Raw genomic sequence first — 21936 nt, forward strand, 5'->3', positions numbered from 1 at the left:
AATTTATGAGGGAAGGCAGAAATGGATCTCAAAAAGGAAAACCTTCTACTCGATGGAGTGATGTTAATGAAGTGAAGGACTACATTGGCCTAAGCCATCTAGAACTCCTGAGGTTGGGATAACTGATTTCATCCCTTTCACAAATGAAATATTCCTGAAAGAACTCCAAAAACTGAATGCTCATATAACAAGGGAAGCCAAGTGAGACTATACCTTGAATTCTTATATAAATGAATGAAGAAATGCTAATATCACTACACCTTGTTAGCAATATGCGGAAGTCAGGTAAGGTGCTTGAGCTACTGAAGCAAATACGTGATTCACTTTCAAAGGAGAGCGTGCAAGACACAGTGGAAACTATCAATTTGTCTTTTTACTTCAGCTGTATGGAAGTCCGTGGAGTTATTGATAAAGGAAGAATACTGGAATGAAGCTAGTAAAATGCCAAATGAAAGGCGATCAGGATTTGTGGGACGAAGATCATTCCTGATAAATATGACAGTTTTTTGATGGGGTTACCAGGGCACTAGATCAGAAAAAGATTGGGGATGAGGTCTGCTAATGGTTCATCAACTCATTCGGTACAGTGCATTGAAGAGGTTAGTGAAGAAATTAAACAAATGTATGGTGGGTCCTTTGGCCATTGTGGGGATAAACACTAGCTAGGCAGTAGGACAAAGAGAGAAGCAGAAAATGGAATTGGGTCAGATTAAAAGATGAGTCAAGCCATTTACAAACTCTCATTGCTGAAGGTAGGAAAGGAAAATGTTGCCTTTTTAATGATATTAGGTTAGGTAACAAAGACAGTAAACAAGATGGTGCACAGAGGAGGAAAAAGAACTATCAAGACTGAAGAGCAATCTGAAACAAGGCAGCTTAAATTTAGTGCAGCCAAATGTAGAGATAACATACTCTAGGAATTAAAACACACACACACACACATGAAAAGAAACAGACATGGGGGAGAAACCACTGTACACAGAAAGGAGGAAAGAACATGAACGTGATCACATATTACCTGAATACAAGCAATTCATATAAACCCTGTAGAAGATTGTGAATTTTTTTGTATACCTTCAAATTGCAAGAGCATAAAACACAAGACATGTAATTTATGGTAGCTCATTTGTTACAGAAGCTATATAAAATACACTACCAGAGCCTAATATGGATGATTTTGATAAAAGAGATTAAGGTGGTAGATACTTTAAGTACTTGAAAGATATCCATATTCCTAATGTATACCAGCTTACAAAAATAAATAAATAAAAAGTTGCATAAAAAGAAGGTGACATGGCTTGAAGATGCATGGTAGGTGTTTCTGAAAGATAAAGCAAAGTATTACTTCAAAGGAAGGTGGTGGATGAAAACAGCAGTCTTCCTGAAGAGAATATAAAATCAATAACGGTGACACAATTCAAGGATATATGAAACAGCAATAAACCAATTCCCACGGTGGGTGTTCAGAAAAATAATCAAACAGGCTGTCCAGAATGTGAAGAGGAAAATAGACCGACCAATCTTTATCATGCATAACAATCTCTTTCTAATTATTCTTTATGACAGTACTTGATGTTGGGTTGTATCTGACAGTATCATTTTGATCAGGTTGTACATTAAATAAATAAATATAGAAATATATTTACTTTTAGTTTGAAATGTGTGTTGTGACTATGCTACTTTTCTAGCTTGATATGTACACATAAAAGAAAGTTTTCCTTTGTTTTATAACCTAACACTGAACCAAATCTGATAAAGGCGAGAAAAGCAAAAGTTCAATACAGAAAACGTGCCAATCATCTAATTCAATACACCGAAAAACATGTAAGTAGCAGAATGTTTCCCTATGAATGCACTACTTTTTAACTGAAATGACATACGTATAAATCGTATAACATTAGTTCTTGCAATGCACTGGTTATAATGAGATGTTTTCTCCTCACTCTATTAACCCGCTGCAGTTGTCGTAGTATCTTTCGGCTTTTCCCGGTTAGGGGTCGCCACAGCGGAACTCCGGTCCGCTAATGATTGGCAGCAGATTTTTACGTACCGAGTTGCCAGCCCTGACGTACAACCTTCAACGAAGGTACGCCCATTCACGCATGTCTCCACACAGTAGACGCTTTAGCTAAGAATCGAACTGGACAACGTCTTACTGTATAACCCGCTGCAGTAATGCGTTAAAATGCCTTTCTGTACAATGTACCAACCAACACATTGTCTACAAGCAGGGTAAACCTCTAGACAACTCTTCTTTAACTCAGCACAAGCTGCATACCTTTCCCCTTTCGGAGGTTCAGCGGAATGAAGATGGCCAACCAGTTTTAGTAGCTGTTTGCCATCAACTTTTTACATTATGGTGCGTCTTTTGTTTTTATCATTCAGTTTTAGGTGACATACCCAATACTGCTACTTTTTATTTACTTTCTCAGTGTGGGAAAGATAGTCCTCAATAACCAACATATTTTCTTTGCAAAGTTACTATCTTCTACACACTCCCTAGCACACCAGGTGCATACAATACCATGTTATGGTTGTTACACGGATGCACTCTGCTGTTCATCATGCACTCTTTCTTGCAAGCGTAAATACGTATTTTTCAAGGTTTTGAATTTGATGATCGGCATATTCATGTGGTGTGTGTGCACGTACATATATATGTATATACATATATGTATATATGAGTATGTGTATATTATACAGATACATCTATATTTCATATATATATATATATATATATATATATATATATATATATATATATATATACACACACACACACACACAAATATATACGCGTGTGTGTGTGTATATATATATATATATATATATATATATATATATATGTACACACACACACACACACATTTCAACTTCTTGCTCAAGAGTAATTTTGGACAAAGCCAAAAATAAGGGACAGATGAAGGACCAAAATCATAAATATTTTTGTATATATTACCCTAGATCATAGAACAGCAGGTTTTGCATCAGCATGCATTTTCTGAACAATAGTAAATAATGAAACTCTAATATCTGGTAGTACAGACTGACTACAATCCTTAGTGATTTACCAGCAAATGAAATGTATACCTGATGCACGAGTGTGTGCGCGTCTATACACACAAACATTAGCATGCTGTTATCTTCGGGACATATTTTGTTGTTATTTTGTTAACGTTATTGCTTGTTCTTTAGTTAAAGAAACAAGGCAGGCAAGATTAGTCTTGTAGATGCTTGAACATTCCTATCTCCTACAAGTTAACACTGACCGCTTTTTCTTGTTTTTGTGACTGTTATCTGGAATTGCTTTTTCTGGTAAGTGATTACGCATTGTTTTCTCAATCCGGAAATAGCAATGAAATGTGAAACCAGTTATGAAATACTATACTTTTAGTTCCTATCTCTCACACACCGCCTCTCTCTCTTTACTCTGACTGGCAAAGCTACAGAGCTGTCAATGCAAGAATGCAAACTTCCATTAGTTACCTCATTTCTTTCTTTCAGGTTGGTTAGCATAACAATCGTCGCAGATTTCTGTTCCCATATCATCTTCCAGAAGTCATTAGCTGTTTCCGGTTTGGGTCCTGCTCAGAAAAACAGTGCAGTTATTGCATATTCTACTCCAAGAGAATTCAGTACAATACAGCATTTGCAAAATGAGTATATGAATGACTTATTTTTAATAAGACATATCTATTGTAGCATCAGATTCATTACTTCTTGCTGAAAAATAATGTGTATTGGGATGGGAGGCCCAGTATCCAGATTCCACTCATATGTTTGTCAAGATTTCAAGGCAACCTTTCACAACATAAATAAAGAAGGGCCTACATCATGGTGCCCCTTGTAACACTGCAATCTTATGTCTGCTTACAAAGAAATCAGAAAATCCTGGGAGCCCATACCAATTGCTCTTAGATGAACAGTCAACGTCACTGTTAAGAAAACATGGGAAGATCTGAGTTCAACGTAATGCTTGACTATATCCATTCATTTTTATTTTCAGAAGGGCTCTCCTGAAAGGCCTGTTACAATTTGTTTTCAAGTATGGATAAGTGCTGTGTGTTACAAAATAGACTGATTATCATGCCCAAAATAAGTAGGTATACAAAGGCTCTTCTGCACTGCCCATACCTCTTTAATATTCTACCCCCCCCCCCAAAACACATACATGCATTGTACTGTTGAGCTCATCACTCACAATCCATACATTTTGCTTAGTTCAATTAAGGTAAATAATGCTACACTGTCAGTGGACATACACAGCAAAGGAAGCAGATAATATGAAAGCTGATAATGAAATTCATGTAAAAAAAATGTTACTTGATTCTTTACCATGCAGATAGTGTCTTCCCTTAGGGAATGGATATGTTGTTTTCTGCCCTTGCTAAAGGCTCACTACTGAAAAGTCTCACTGCAGTGCAGTATTTATTTGCAGGAATTATCTTTTTATATTTATTTAGTGGCTGTCCAGTGTAGTTCTTCTGTCCCTAATTGATCTTCATGGGATCTTTCTCCTACATTTTTGTCCAATTTTTGTCCACTGCTGTTTGTTGATCCTCAGCCCCTTCTTGGTCAGTTGGACAATTCCCCTCCTGACTTCTCCGGGTGTGATACCTGATTAAGGTGAAGTTGTCATTTAGGTGGCATTGGTTTTTTTATTTTTTTATTTTTAGCCCTAACCCAGCATCAGGGTGTTTTCTTATTTTTAGCCCTAACCCCATGACAAATGGCCAGAAACAGGCATCATAAAGGGGATGTCACTCACTTGCACAAGTGATCTAACTTCTTAATGCTGCTTTCCTCCTGGGAGATACAGCTCCCATTTAGTTTGCCATCTCCACTGAGGAATCTACTATGGGACTATGTACCTCAGGATTGTACCCCACAACCTTCCTCTGAGGTGAGTCGCTAATGCTTTTTCACTCCTTCCTTCCCACTGCCAGCACCAGCTAACACTTGCAACTAACCCAACTCAGTCTGGGCTGCAGTTAGGGCTTTATCCATCTAAACCGATGGCACTAGCTTTCTGTCATATAGTTATATACTGCTATGCCACCATATTTACAGTGTGCAAGGAGGAAGTATTTCACTTTTGCAGCTTCTTTTGATTACCTTTTGTATGCTTCTATCACCTGTCTTCAGATTTCTCTTTTACATTCTTCATATCTACACACACACACACACACACACACACACACACACACACACACACACACACACACACACACACTTGAAAATCTCAGCAAGCCCTCTTCCAAAACAACTACATGTATATTGTCACTTCACTTTTTTGCATTTTTCATTAGTGGTATTTTTTTTTATTATTATTATTATTGACAACATTGTTTACTCTGCTTTGAGACTACATGCTTGTTGACTTAGGCAACAATCATATTGTACAGAATACCCTTAGTGTGCATTTTTTGTGTTCCTCAGCTGTATCACTCCTCGGCTCTTCAATCTGTTTTCCCTTGCTTGATATTACAACCCATTACTGAAAGAACAAGCTGCTGAAGGCATTGGTCATGCAAAGTGGATGATTTTGAACTTAATAGTCTGGACTAATATTTGCATAATCATGATCTTCCATAAAAAAAAAATGTCTACACTAGTGCTGGATGGCTTCAGAAGTAGAAGCACACAGTTATATGCTCAGCAAATATTGACCCAGTTACAAATTAATAAAAAAGACACATCAGATGAAAAAGCAGTGCAGTGTTTAGGGTTGCTGCCTCACAGCTTTTGGTTCACTGGTTCAGTTACTGGCTGGTGCTCTTTCTCTGGATACTCTGCATGCTTTTCTTGTGCTGCTGTTGTTTATCAGGTGCTGCAGTTCAGTTCCATCCTGCATCCCAAAGAGCTGGTAGACACAGCACTCCCACATAAAAAATAAGCAAATTATTTCCGTATTCTCTTTTCACATCTCTAGTTACAAATTCTCAGTGACAAAAAAACTTTAGCGCACTTTTCAGTTATTACTTCATTCGACCCACCCCAAGACATGCACAAACATATGGGTGCATGCATGTGCACATGCACACACATCTGCTACAGTCACTTGTATGACTGTACACCAAAGATATTTGCTTGAGATCAAGTTAATAATAAATTCATAACTGATGGCCCAGAAATACATCTCCATTTGCCGATGTCAGAACCATACAGTGCAACTCTCTTCTGTCCTCTTCACATTTGAGCTCATGAATCAGAAACAAGGAGAAAAAATCAGGAACAACTTACAAATATTTATTTTATGTATTTAGAAAGTTGAAAGAATAACAAGCTTTGCATTATCAATCATTTTCTGAAGAATTCAAAATCTGAACCTCATATGCCTGTCATTAATTAGTGACCATATTCCATAACAAATTGCCAGAAGCCACAACATTTAAAAGGAATAGAACATATACCTCAGTTTCTTTGCTCAAGAAAGCCAAAGATAAATAGGGACAATTTTAAATATTATTTTATGTATTTAGTAACCAGATAAACCAAATGGGCAAAGTGACCCTTTTCAGGTGTGTATGGGAGCACTGTGTGGTTCCTTGACTTGCTCAGTCACAAAGAAGGCAAATGGTGGTGAAAGGATTTAAAATCTTGTACCTTTAACTACAGGAAGCAGCTTCTTAACATTAAGTGCTGAACTACTACGTATCATTTAAAATGTTAAAGCAATAAGTGTTCAATGGATGTGCATTCTTGGAACAATAACAAATATGAAATTGTATTGAGAAGCCTTATTGTCTGACAATAATCCTCAGTGATTTACCAGAAAAAAAGAAGTTAACAAGGGACAGGGCATAAATATGAGATAAATTCAGTGATGTTCTGCAAAATCATAGACAGATAAAAGGCAGGTTATTCAAAGTTAACGCCAGAACAACAAAAACCGTGAAACTCTAGAAACAAGCACTACTGATGATAAACCTTAGTAATTTTAACCATCAGTGATTTAACACAAAATGAAGACATAAGTGAAGGTCTATCAGTTAATGCAGAGGATTAAGGCTCTAAGGTCTTAGTGAGCTGCTTCCTGTAGTCAAGGGTACAGGGTTTGATTCTTTCTACCTCCATGTGGCTCTAAAAGAAACTTAACCAGACAGTGCTCCTGGGCTGCCCCTCTACCTGGTTTAAAAGGCAAAAAGACAGAGAATAAATATGAAGCTAAATACTCATTATGTGCAGTTTCTGAACAATAAGAGCAGGGCTAGGTCATGGTCAAATGGGTCCCTAAGCCTCAGGAGGTAGAGGTTTTAATCGCTATGTTTTCATTTATATGTTAACCAGGTGCACCCATTGGAGAAAGTGTCCCTTTTCATGGGTGACCCACTCTCTAAGTGACTTGCTCACAGTTAGAACAGAGGCAGATGGTGGAAAGATTCAGACCCTGTACTTCTGAGTACCGGAAGCAGCTCGTTAACAGTTTAGAGCCTTAAATGAAAGCCAACTCTAATTCACTTAAAAGGTTAACAGACCAACAGCAGGTGTTGCATGAACTTGCATATTCAGAACAAGGAAAACTATGAAATCCACAGTGATAGAGGTCTGACAGTTGATGCAGAAGATTAAGGCTCCAAGCAAGAGCTGCTCCCTGCAGTTAAGGGTAGAGGATTTGATTCTATCAACTTCCATTTGCCTACTATGCGACTCTGAGCATGTCACTTATCCAAATAGTGCTCTTCTAGCTAAAAAAAAAAATTAATTTGGGGGAATTTCACATACAAAAGCGCATGCATGCACATACACACACAAAAATCTCCTTTTCAAAATTGCATACGTACGCCACAAAAAAAAAAAATCAAAGTGGTTCTCCTTTTTGAAAGTTTGCGCTGCCCTCCCAATGTATGTAATCCAAAATACTGCAGTGTACATTACTTGCTTACGCATGCTCTCCATGCTTGTGTAAGCCCCGCTTCCACGACATGATGCTATGGGACATTGAAAAGAATCACAAGTGAACCTTTTGGATGGAGATTTTTTTAAAGTTTAGTATTCCAGGGACTCAGGGTGGCACAGATTTTTACAGGTGGGGCACATGCCTCTGTGCGCCCCTGTCTTTCTGAGAATTGGAACATTACAACAGAATGGGAAAAACAGGCAAATGCAAAAGATGAAAAAAGCCTGTGAAATTAAAACTGTTGGCTGTATTACCATCATGCACTAAAAATGTGAGTGTAACTAGGTTAATAAATTCTGTGTATAATAGGGGATTGACGATTGTAAATGGGTTATTACATATTTGAGACATGAATGCCAAGAAATTAACCTCGAGAGAACACATAATAATGGGTTATGATCGGACACCTGGTCATAATTCTTAGTAATTCATAGAGCTTTATTTGTTCCAAGTATTACTAGTTACAGAAAAGAAAATGAAAAAAAGAGGAAGGGGTTTTGCCAGCTTTCAAACTGTAAAAGCATTTAGCGAGCACTGCCAGAAAATCTTATGTTACAGAAAATCAGGGACAGATTAATGGTTCAGACAACAGGTAGAAACAAGTCTACTTTTAGTTCTACCACTATTGTTTGCCAGTCATTTCTGGAAGTTTAACAGCCTAGCATGACACCCCATCTTAACAAGTGAAGCAGGGGGTACTTAACATTTGTTAATATCAGATCTTGTGTTATAGAAGCACTTAACTTGTGTATCTTTTTCTGAATATCAGAGAGCAATCATTGCACTCCATGCACTACATCTCTAATTGTCATAAACAGATGTTAACAGTATCCAGTCAAAGGTGGCATATGTTGTCACCTCGCATATTATTAATGGCAATACAGAAAAAAAAAACAGGAAAAGAACAAAATTAGGCACATCAGACCTTATGAACAGTGTCAGTCCTTACAACAATACCCTTCCTTTTGACAGACATAAATTCTTCAATTACAAATGCAGATAAGCAGACAATGTTTCGGAATTAAAAAAATATTTACTATAAATGGTGTGTTAGTTCTTTAACATGCACAACCACAGGAAAAAAGCACAGTCTATTTTGAAGGTAACATATGTATATGTGGTTAGTTAAATGAAATGCTACAAGAAAATGTACGTGCAAACTTTACCACAACAGGCAACTATAATACAATGCTGTGCACTGATATTAACTTCCCAGTGTCTCTGGGCTTTTAAATACTTTCAGTGAAAAGTAGTAAAAAGACTGCTGAATATAAGAATTTTACAAATAAAGTGTTGGTGTATGTGTATTTAATTATATATTTATATCTGAGTTGCTGAGTTCTTTTATGCAACACACTTTTTCACTAACAGTATACAACAGCTATAGTGTTCAACATGTTTCTGCTAATGTAGTCACTTTTACAACAAAAATACAAAAAAAACCCCAAGTAATTCTTTAAAACATTCAAACGCAAGGTTTTTCTGCTAACCAACACAAACATTTTCATGAATCCTCTAAGTGATGTTAAGCTATTTCTCACTAAATACCAATGCTATAAAGCATGAAAATGTGATGTTTAACAATATCTGTGTAAAATCTAATTAGTGTACTTCTCTTTATTTTAAACACACATGATTACAATTCCATCAGTCATGCTATATGCAGCAACCCTTGTGGGACCCCTTCATAAATTGTTTAACATAAGCTTATCTATAGGTTTTGTCCCCAAAGTATGGCGAGCTGCAGTGGTACTCCCCTACATAAGAGGGGGTCGATCATGCACCCATGAAACTATGAAACTGTAGATTCATTAGCCTGGCTACTCTGATTTGCAAACCTGTTGAAGGCCTCATATCTGACATCATAAACTGTGATATCAAAAACCTTATCAGGGTAGACCTATATCACTTTGGCTTTATGAAAGAGAGATCCTGCCTAACCAGTGCAGTTCACTTCTTTGAAGAAGTCACATAAGTTGTAGACAGCAGTTGTTCTATTCATACAGCTTATTTGGATCTGACCAAGGCTTTTGACACCATCCATTATTACTATGATAAGTACCTTAAAAGTAGATCCAAACACATAATGAGGTGGATAGCCAACTGCCTTTTAAGGTATACCCAACACAGACTATGGTGGCAGACACGTCCTTGGAAAGTATTAAGGTTACTAGTGGTATGCCCCAGGGCTTAGTACTTGGACCACTCTTTTTTGGCATACGCATCTCTGATCTCCTGACTGGGAATCAGGACTTTTGGCCAACTCTGCAGATGACAGCAAACTGGAATTTGTTGTCAAATCTCATGCTGATGCAGAAGGAAACTCTTGTAAACAGCAGGTATACAGAAATAGGGCTAACAGAAACTGTGAAAAAGTATAGAAGTGTTACATTTGGTAAATAACTCTCTCCTCCTCAATATATAGTATAGCTAATTTCGGACTCTAAAATGGCAATACACTTAGGGATCTTGGAACATGGGTCAATAATTCCCTTTTTCAACATCTATGTAGCATGTAATCAAACTCCTAATTAGCATCACTAATATCTAAATGTATATCACCCAGATCAAAACAGAACCATCATCAATTTGGTTGCAGCATTAATTAGACCAACTATTGAGTGCAATGCCCTCTTTGGGATACATCGTTTCTAGACAAATTAAGCAAATGGAAAGAACCCAGAGGATCACAACAAAGAAGATTGCTGTCCTAAAGACTCTGAGCTACCATGAAAGGCTTGAAGTCCCTTTACTTGGTTTGTTATAGACTCTCGCAGGGTGATCTATACCTTACATTCCATACCACCAGAGACTCATTGATCTCCTCTAACTTCAGAAGTCATACAGCACCACAAATGCCAGAAAAAAGAAGTTACGTCTTACCATAACGTTCCATAACTTCACAAGTCATACAGCACCACAAATGCCAGAAAAAAGAAGTTACGCCTTACCATAACGTTCTATAACTTCACAAGTCATCAGCACCACAAATGCCAGAGAAAAGAAGTTACGTCTTACCATAACGTTCCATAACTTCACAAGTCATACAGCACCACAAATGCCAGAGAAAAGAAGTTACGCCTTACCATAACGTTCCATAACTTCACAAGTCATACAGCACCACAAATGCCAGAAAAAAGAAGTTATAGCTTACCATAACGTTCCATAACTTCACAAGTCATACAGCACCACAAATGCCAGAAAAAAGAAGTTACGTCTTACCATAACGTTCCATAACTTCACAAGTCATACAGCACCACAAATGCCAGAGAAAAGAAGTTACGTCTTACCATAACGTTCTATAACTTCACAAGTCATACAGCACCACAAATGCCAGAGAAAAGAAGTTATGCCTTACCATAACATTCCATAACTTCACAAGTCATACAGCACCACAAATGCCAGAGAAAAGAAGTTACGCCTTACCATAACGTTCCATAACTTCACAAGTCATACAGCACCACAAATGCCAGAAAAAAGAAGTTACGCCTTACCATAATGTTCCATAACTTCACAAGTCATACAGCACCACAAATGCCAGAGAAAAGAAGTTACGTCTTACCATAACGTTCCATAACTTCACAAGTCATACAGCACCACAAATGCCAGAAAAAAGAAGTTACGTCTTACCATAATGTTACATATCTTCACAAGTCATACAGCACCACAAATGCCAGAAAAAAGAAGTTACGTCTTACCATAACGTTCCATAACTTCACAAGTCATACAGCACCACAAATGCCAGAAAAAAGAAGTTACGCCTTACCATAACATTCCATAACTTCACAAGTCATACAGCACCACAAATGCCAGAAAAAAGAAGTTACGTCTTACCATAACATTCCATAACTTCACAAGTCATACAGCACCACAAATACCAGAGGAAAGAATTTACGTCTTACCATAACGTTCCATAACTTCACAAGTCATACAGCACCACAAATGCCAGAGAAAAGAAGTTACGTCTTACCATAACGTTCCATAACTTCACAAGTCATACAGCACCACAAATGCCAGAGAAAAGAAGTTACGTCTTACCATAACGTTCTATAACTTCACAAGTCATACAGCACCACAAATGCCAGAAAAAGAAGTTACGTCTTACCATAACATTCCATAACTTCACAAGTCATACAGCACCACAAATACCAGAGAAAAGAAGTTACGTCTTACCGTAACATTCCATAACTTCACAAGTCATACAGCACCACAAATACCAGAGAAAAGAAGTTACGTCTTACCATAACGTTCCATAACTTCACAAGTCATACAGCACCACAAATGCCAGAGAAAAGAAGTTACGTCTTACCATAACGTTCCATAACTTCACAAGTCATACAGCACCACAAATGCCAGAGAAAAGAAGTTACGTCTTACCATAACGTTCCATAACTTCACAAGTCATACAGCACCACAAATGCCAGAGAAAAGAAGTTATGTCTTACCATAACGTTCCATAACTTCACAAGTCATACAGCACCACAAATGCCAGAAAAAAGAAGTTACGTCTTACCATAACATTCCATAACTTCACAAGTCATACAGCACCACAAATGCCAGAGAAAAGAAGTTACGTCTTACCATAACGTTCCATAACTTCACAAGTCATACAGCACCACAAATGCCAGAAAAAAGAAGTTACGTCTTACCATAACATTCCATAACTTCACAAGTCATACAGCACCACAAATGCCAGAAAAAAGAAGTTACGTCTTACCATAACGTTCCATAACTTCACAAGTCATACAGCACCACAAATGCCAGAGAAAAGAAGTTACGTCTTACCATAACGTTCCATAACTTCACAAGTCATACAGCACCACAAATGCCAGAGAAAAGAAGTTACGTCTTACCATAACGTTCCATAACTTCACAAGTCATACAGCACCACAAATGCCAGAAAAAAGAAGTTACGTCTTACCATAACATTCCATAACTTCACAAGTCATACAGCACCACAAATACCAGAGAAAAGAAGTTACGTCTTACCATAACGTTCCATAACTTCACAAGTCATACAGCACCACAAATGCCAGAGAAAAGAAGTTACGTCTTACCATAACGTTCCATAACTTCACAAGTCATACAGCACCACAAATGCCAGAGAAAAGAAGTTACGTCTTACCATAACGTTCCATAACTTCACAAGTCATACAGCACCACAAATGCCAGAGAAAAGAAGTTACGTCTTACCATAACGTTCCATAACTTCACAAGTCATACAGCACCACAAATGCCAGAGAAAAGAAGTTACGTCTTACCATAACGTTCCATAACTTCACAAGTCATACAGCACCACAAATACCAGAGAAAAGAAGTTACACCTTACCATAACATTCATCTGAGTTGTTGATCTTCTTCCAGTCATCACTGATGGGTTTGGTTCCGAGCCCTCGGAATTGAGTCAGCCTTATACCAAGCTTGCGTGCACCAAAAACTCTCGAGCTAAGCTGCTACCCACAATGCCCTTTGCTCAGTTACCTCAGACTGAGTTTGCATGCAACATATAGAAGAAGAAATAAGTCAGAGGCCATCTCTGTGCAGAAACCCTAATACACCACAAAGACCCAGAAGATCCGCCAGGAACCCTAGGAGGCGGTCGGTGGGAGGGTGTGATGACTGGAAGAAGATCAACAACTCAGATGGAACATTATGGTAAGACATAACTTCTTTATCTGAAGTTGTTAATCTTCTTCCTATTCATCACTGATGGGACCGAGTCCCCAGCTACTTGAACAACCTGGGTGGCCCTTATGGAAGAACATTCCTGAGAACCATTGAAACAAAGGCCGGTATTCCCTGGAGATCAGATCCAATTTGTAATGCTTGATAAAAGTGTGGGGTTTAGCCCAAATGGCAGCTGCACAAATGTCATCCATGGAGGCCCTAGAGTGGAAGGCAACAGATGCTGCAATAGCCCTAGTTGAGTGAGCTTTGATTTGGTCAGGCTTAGATCCCTCTGTAAGTGAATATGTGAAGGCAATGCAATCCTTGAGCCATTTAGACAAAGTAACTTTCGATACTGTGCCTCCCATTCTATGACCCGCGAAGGAAATGAAAACCTGGTCCGTCTTGCGAAAGGATTTAGTTCTGTCCAAATAGAAACGTAATTGTCTATGAACATCCAAGGAATGTAGGCAGTATTCTCCCTTATTAGAGTAATTTGGGAAGAACACAGGGAGCTCAATGAACTGGTTAACTGAAAAATCAGAAACCACTTTGGGGAGAAAGGATGGGTTAGTACGAAATGATACTCTGTCCTTATGAAAGATCAGATAAGGGCTCTTGAATATATAATGCTTGTAATTCAGAAATTCTTCTAGCTGAAGTTATAGCCACCAGAAATAAGGATTTTCATGACAGGGATTTTAGATCACATGTTGCAGCCAGCTCAAAAGGGGGCAGAGAAAGAGACTGCAGAACCCAGGACAGATTCCATGCCTCCACCGGCTGTCTGATGGGAGGCCTGCTGTGTAAAATACCCTTGAGGAAGGTCTTGCAAAGATGAGAGGAAATAAGTGGCACTCCATCAGACCCATTATGGAAATTGGAAACAGCTGCTAGATGGACACGAATGGTGGAAGCTGAGGCCCCATTGTCAAACAGTTCAGCCAGATAATGAAGAATAGTGGCTACAAGGGCTGAGAATGGGTCTAGCTTCTGATTACATGACCAGATAGAGAATCTTTTACATTTGTACCTGTAAAGTTTCCTGGTGGATGGTTTATGAGAGGCCAAGATAATATCACAGATGGGTAAGGAGAGAGTTTCCTGCCTGGCAACTAACGGAAGTGGAGAAACCAAGCTGTCAGCCTGAGAGTGGACAGATTCCGGGGAGTCAGTCCTTGTGGGTGAGATATGAGGTCCTGACGAGTGTCTAGGATCCTAGGAGGTTGCAACAGATGAGGTCGAAGGAAGGGAACCCACACTTGACGAGGCCAGAATGGGGCAATGAGGATCACTTTGCTTCTCAACTGAATAGCTTTCCTTAGAACAAGGGGAATTAGAGGAATCAGAGGATAAGCATAAAGGAGACCCGTGGGCTAATTGTGGATCAAAGCGTCTCTCGGTGACTCCCTGAGAGGGGGAAAGAGGGCAAAGTAGCTGCTGCATTTTGTGTTTGAGGGAGAGGCAAAAAGGTCGCAGCATGGCTGGCCCCAATGGCTGAAAATTTCCACCTCCACATTCAGGTTGAGAGACCACTCGTGAGGATGAAGAATGCATCTTCTCAGCCTGTCTGCAATCACGGAGCTCCCTGGGATATGCATTGCAATCAGAAAGCAGTTGGAAGCTATCACCCACTGCCAGATTCTCATGGCTTCGCAACATAGGGGGTAAGATTTGGTCCCTCCCTGTTTATGTACCAGACCATGAACATGTTGTCCGACTGGACCGCAATAGTTCCAGATGGGAGGAGCGGGTGAAAAAACAGCACCGCTCTTAACTCCAGGACATTGATATGCAAGTTGACCTCTACATCGGACCACGTGCCTTGGACTGACTTTCCCTGGAAGTGGCCCCTCCCACCCCATCAGGGAAGCATCCATGGTCACTGTGGCGCTGGACTGGGGAGACTGGAAGGGGCAATACCAAAGATTTTCATCCGTACTCATCCACCAGAGGAGATCTAGTTTGCAAGTGTTGGTGATGAGAATCTGTGAGCTCAGGGAGTGAAGATTGAATATCCACTGGGCCTAAAGGAGCCATTGTAGTAATCTCATGTGCAGTCTGGCTAATGGAACTATAGGGATGGCTGCAGCCATAGATCCCAAGGCTTGGAGGGCTTCCCTTGCAGACACATTTCTTCGACAGAGTATCACTTGAACTTGTGCCCTTAGCCTCTGAAGCCTGAGGAGAGGAAGTGAGATCAGGCTTGACTGGGTGTTGAATATTGCCCCTATGAATTCCAGTTGCTGTGAGGGTTGAAGGTGGGATTTCTCCCAATGTATGGTGATGCCTAGTGACTCCACTAGAACCAGGGTGTAGCAGAGGGCCCTGACCAGAAGACGCTTGGTGAAGGCAGAGAGGAGACAATCATCTAGGTACAGAAACACCTGGAATCCCTGAAGACTCAGATGAGCTGTTACCACTGCAAGGCATTTTGTGAACACTCTGGGGGTCGTCGAGAGACCGAAAGGCAGGGCTCTGAATTGGTAGTGATTGACTCCCAACCGGAAGTGAAGGAGTCTCTTGGAGCACTTGTCTGTCTTGATATGGTAATACGCATCCCGGAGATCTAATGAGCACATCCACACACCCTCCCACAGAAAGGGGAGGATGGTTTGAATCCTGACCATGTGGAATTTAGTCTGAAGTACCAATTAGTTGGCTGAGATCCAGAATGGGCCTCCAGTCCCCTATTTTCTCTGGCACCAAAAAGAATCTTGAGTAGAACCCTGATCCGCACTGATCCGGGGGACCTGTTGGATGGCTCATTTTTGACATAGCTTTCGTAATTCGGAAGCTGCCTCCTCCCTTTGACTGGGTGGAACATTGGGAAGTGATTTTGGAGGTCTTGGATAAGCTATTAGGGGAATATGGTAGCCTATGGTAATGATTCTCTGCACCCACTGACCATTTGTAATGGAGAGCCAGGAAGCTTGGTGCAGAGAAAAATGCACCTCAACTGCTTCCAGAGGAAAGCAATCGGGCAGTGCCTCAGGAGCACTGATACTGTCTACCCAAGAAGGAATCCCTGGAGCCCTGATTCCGGGGACCCCCTCTGCCCCAAAAGGGGCATCTTCTATTATTGGAACCCCCTCTGCCTCTGGAGGAGTCCTCACCACATGCGCCTCGGAAAGGACCTTGAGACTTCTTGTGCCACATCTTCCCACTCCTCTGATTCCTGGAAAAGGAATGCTGAGGTTCGGAAAAGCATAAGCCAATGGCAGACAAGGTCTTCCCGTCTTGCTCGCACCTGGCTAATGTATCCTTGACCTTAGCACTGAACAGAGCTGATGGCTAGATAGGGGCATTTAGAAAGGAAGACTTGAAGGAGTCCACGAGGTCACAAATACGCATCCAGGCGTGGCGTCTCATGACTAAACCTGGACCTGCAGCTCTAGCTGCTCCTTCAGTTGCATGTGACAGCAACCTCATGGATTAATTAGATATTGATTCTAGAGTGGCAAGTTGGGAAGCAACTTTATCTCATGCTCCATCCGATACTTGGCCCATGAGGGTTCCAGACAGTTCAGATATAAGATCTCTCTGGAATCTCGTAAAATGTGCCAAAAAGTTCAGAGACCTAACTGCAAAGGTCACTGATGCAAAAACTCACTTCCCTAACCTGTCCACTGCCTGGGACTCCCTGTTGGGTGGGTGAACAACAAGACTCTCTTCTGCAAGGTCTTTTTTCATGGCTGCCGCCGCCATCATAGTGTCCACTGGCAAACCTCTAGACCAATGGGGCTGATCCTCTGGAGGGGAGAGTCCCTTGTATGATCTCCTGGGAATGACCTCAATGGAGTCAGGGTTCTTCCATGCCCATTGCATGATGAGTTTAACCAACTAATCGGTGTGGGGGGGGGGTCAACCAAGAAGTAGAAGGCTGAGAGCGAAAGGCTGCAGGAATACGGATTCCTCTAAGGAAGGGTTGGAGGACTTCCAGTCACCCCTCTGTTTCAAGATTTCCATGATGTCTCCGAAGGAGACATCATCAGGGGGTGACCATGGGGACCCTTCCCCATCACTGTAGTCTGTATCTTCCATGAGGGACTCCTCTGGGGAGTCTATGTGTTTCCTCTTACACACCCATTTCCGAGGGGATTCTTTGGTGGGAGCATCCGAAAAAGACTCAGAAAGGGGAAATACCCTGGGTAGGGGTTTCCTGGCCTTGTGCTCTCAGAGTCCGGGGGGGGTGGCCTTTGACAACTGCAGCTCAGAAGGAACTGGGGGAATAACCAATGGAGGGAGATTGCTAGAAGCAAGCACCCTCTCCATCACCCAGAATGCGGGCCCACCCAAAGAGGAGTGGGAGCCCAGAACCGAAGAAAACAAAATCGGAACCGGACTCACACCCCGTTCCAGGTGGTCTGCCTCTGGGGACGGAGCCTCAAGCAGACTCGGAGTGGTAGTCACCCTTGGATCTGAAGTGGGAACCAACAATACCATCGGAACCGAGACCGGAGCCAGAGGTTCCACCCCCCCCAAGCTTGAGATTGAGGAAGGGTGGGTTCCGATGGAACCGACACCCAAAGGGGTCTCGGGGCCTCAGACAGAGTCATTGTCGACGCCGAGGAAGGGACTCCTCTAGAAAAAGTTGGATACATTTGCCTTGGTATCGAGGGATCCAAGGGAGGAGAGTAAGTAGGAGTTCCTGGAATAATAGACCCAAAGCCTGGAGCGGGATAGGGTCTAGGCGGATTTGAAATTCCCCGGGCGGTAAGCAACTGGTCAAAAAAGGCACACCACATCCAATTCGGAAAGGCTCCTGGTGGATCTCACCGATGCCCCTGAGGGGGAATCAGGCCAGTCCAAAAAAGGGCTGCAGGCTTGTCTGGCATATGGGTCCACAGTCAACGAGTATCAATTCCATGGTGTATCACAGAACGGCACCGACGATTCCAATTTCGAAACCTGCAACAATGGTATGGTTGGAGCTGTGAATGGGATCGGAGCTGAGGTTACAACAGAGGTAGATGACAAAAACGGTTCTGAGGTAATTGTCGGAACCAATATCAGAGCAGAAATGGGCGATGTCGGTGCCGAGACAGAAACAGATAAGCTGATTGGAACCGAGGCAGTAGATGGCGCCATAGTCATCGGTGCCGGGGTAGGCTCCGATGAGGCGACCTTGGTAAGCTTCGCTGGAGCCGAGCTCGGAGCTGATGTAGTAGTCAAAACCAAGGAGGCAGAACACTGTTCTGAGGAGGACTTATGGGCCTTGTGTCTATGACTTTTACCTCTGTCACTGGCCGGTGAAGAGAGGTCCGAGCGAGGACGTTTCTTGTCCACAGAAGGAGGGGATGAGACCTCCATTGCAGAAATAGCCTCCGAAAAAGGCGAAGCAAGTAGGCCATTCAAAATAAGTTTGTTACGACGTTCATTCAGCTTCCGCTGACTGAAGCTAGCACATATATCACATGGGGGTTTCGTCGACAAATGCGGAACCTTCAAACAGTACACATACTCTTCATGGAGGTCACTATTCAGCAGTTTACCACTGCAAGAAGAGCAGTGTTTAAACCTCGTAGTTCCCTTCTTTTCAGACATCCCAGAACACACTCTCACGCAAAAGGGAAAGAGTGAAGAAAGTGGAGGAAATGAAGAAGAAAAAGAGGGAATACCAACAACGGTAACAAGATACCACAAGGGTAGAAAGTTAGAAAAAAACAACAATGGTAAAAAAAGATACCTGTGGCTAGAGCTGAAACAATATAGATATCAAGAACAGACTACAAACAGGAAAAAACTTTTACAAAACTTGTAAATGTATCAGAAAAAATCACTTGGCTGGAGAACTTGGTGAAATGCTGCTATATGGCTGCACGACAAATGAGATCTGAGATAACTGAGCAAAGGGCATTGTGGGTAGCAGCTTAGCTCGAGAGTTTTTGGTGCACACAAGCTTGGTATAAGGCCAACTCGGTTTTGAGGGCTCGGAACTGAAACCATCAGTGATGAACAGGAAAAAGATTGACGACTTCAGATCACTGACTTGTACCTTCACCAGCATGTTAATAAAATATGCTGGAGTACCTTCCCCCACCTCTGGAACAGGCTTCCCCTGTAAGTAAAATTAATGACACCCCTAGCGTCTTTCAAAGTAAACTTGAATGACTGGATTGGTACCTATAAATGTACTCCAGGACTGATATGATCTTCCATGTATGAGAAGTGGGTACAGCATTAGGGTGGGTCATGACAAAGTGTAAATAGTCATATGACTCAGTTTCCTTTTGTTTCCTATATGAACATTCATTTCCTCTAACAGAGTCCCAGTCTGTCTTACAACAAAGATCAGCACCTACTTCACACAACAGGTACAGCAGGCAACTAGTGCTATTGTAATGCTACATTTATGCCTGCTTTCTCAAGTTTATTTATTTATTTACTTTTTTTAATTATGTAGGTCAACTAATCCTTCATGAACTGTTTTTGGCCACAGTCCCAGACCTCAATGGCAAGGGCCAATGCAGCTATCAGATATTTTTGAGTGATAGGAAGAAATGGAGCTGCCTGGATGAAAGCCACACTTTCAAAGTAACATGCAGAGTTCACTCAGACTGTAAGTGTAGATCACAATTTAATCCTGGATTCCCAGATCCTGGAGCTGTGAGGCAAATATACTCACTCAGCAATGCTTTACATAAAAATAAATAAATAAATAAATACACACATAAATATATAAATAGATGCATGAAGTTCTCTGCTATTCACCTTTCTTTTTAGAACTGAAAGTATTACAAGTGAATGTGATATTTCTGGAACACTGATGTAATGTTATACCCAGTATGTGAATTTGCTGTAAGGTGTGCTCTTGTGGGAAAACTAGGTACTGGAGTGCAGGGCAATGTATGTGTGAGGAAGAGGCAGGTTAAGTTATCACTAAGATAAGTAATGGTGATTAGTTTTAAGTATGTTGTTGTGTCTTTTGGCTTTTCCCAGTTAGGGGTCGCCACAGCGGAACTCTGGTCCGCTAATGATTGGCAGTTGATTTTTACATACCGAGTTGCCAGCTCTGACGCACAACCTTCAACGTAGGTATGCTGATTCACGCATGTCTCCACGCAGAAGACGCTCTAGCTGGGAATCGAACCGGGCAGCGTCTTACTGTGAGGCGACAACACTACCGCAGCACCACCACCGCAGTCTTGTATGATCCTAATATCATACCTCCGTGCACTAGCATTTGTTTTGGAGACAGTCTCATCATTCATCACACTTCTGATTTGTATAGTACTTGAAGTTTTTTGGGATTAATATGATGGAAAGGATGTTGCACAGATTAGGAGTGCATCATTAACTGCATAGTTTAAATAATTTCACAAACACACCTATTTATACTACAAGTCATTCAAAATACACCTTCTTAACTAACACAAACAGAAAAACACAGTCCCTAATGTGCAATTGAAATGCAAATATCAATATTTTATTACTACTGTAACTAGCTGAGTATACAAATGTTGACTATACGCCTTCAAATGTGGGAAAATTGAAGAAATGTGGAAAATGTCCTTAGATATGAGAAAAATGCTACTTGCACTAACATTAGGCACATAATTGAATGTATTAGTTACATTAACAGCCTTTTAGCAATTATATAAAAGGCTGTTGTTAAACAGCATAATTTCAGTAAGGTAGCTCCTCAAGTAGAGCTCCATAGAGTGGGAAAGTAGGTGCTTTATTTGAAGATCCAGGAATGGTTAAGTTCTATAGGCCAGTAAGATCTTGTCATGTGGGGCTTGGGATCATCTCAGGTGAAGATTTCTGCTGTATATCATAGCTGAAACTAAAACAATGAGTAAAAAGGTCACACAGGAAAACCAACTGGTAAAAAAACACAAAAAGAAAAATCTAGCAAAGCTAGACATTCCACTGTGTGATACCTTAAACCCCTGTATCAGAGGCAACATGGGATATATGCAAATTACCCAGAAAGAATATCAGGTGTTTCAGCTAAATGGCAATTCTGAATGTCCATGACTTTTTCCTTTACTTAGACTTAAAGGTAAAAGTAAAAGTAAAAGTCATGGACATTCAACATTGCCATTTAGCTGAAACACCTGATATCCTTAAGGGGTGATTCGCATGTATCCCATGTTGCCTCTGATATAAGAGGTTTAAGATATTACACAGTGGAAAGTCTAGCTTTGATAAATTTTTCTGTTTGTGTTTTTTAACCAGTTGTATACTGTAGTTGAAGAGAAGGCCTGGCAGGGCCTGCAGATGTGCCACGTTCTTCAAGTAATGAGTTTACTGGAGACAGTAAGAGATTGAACTTGCATGGCAGAGGTAACCGTAAGGTACTGTTTCTTTTTTGTTAACAAAAAAGCCAAGTGTGCTGTAATTGTGTTCGTTTTTTTTTCTTT

General features: G+C 40.8%; 1 protein-coding gene across 7 annotated transcripts in view; it reads right to left on the reverse strand.

The window, feature by feature from the left end:
• PTPRE (protein tyrosine phosphatase receptor type E) overlaps positions 1-21936 on the reverse strand; it is a 2530882-nt gene that overhangs the window by 360066 nt on the left and 2148880 nt on the right. For all 7 annotated transcript variants that reach the window (XM_044056172.1, XM_044056175.1, XM_044056171.1 and 4 more), the window contains one exon: positions 3487-3584. In XM_044056172.1, the coding sequence (XP_043912107.1) occupies positions 3487-3584 (98 nt within the window). The remainder of the gene's footprint in view (positions 1-3486; positions 3585-21936) is intronic.

Source organism: Protopterus annectens, chromosome 14.part0, assembly GCF_019279795.1.
Source record: "Protopterus annectens isolate FY-2018-M chromosome 14.part0, PAN1.0, whole genome shotgun sequence".
NCBI classification, from domain to species: Eukaryota; Metazoa; Chordata; order Ceratodontiformes; family Protopteridae; genus Protopterus; species Protopterus annectens.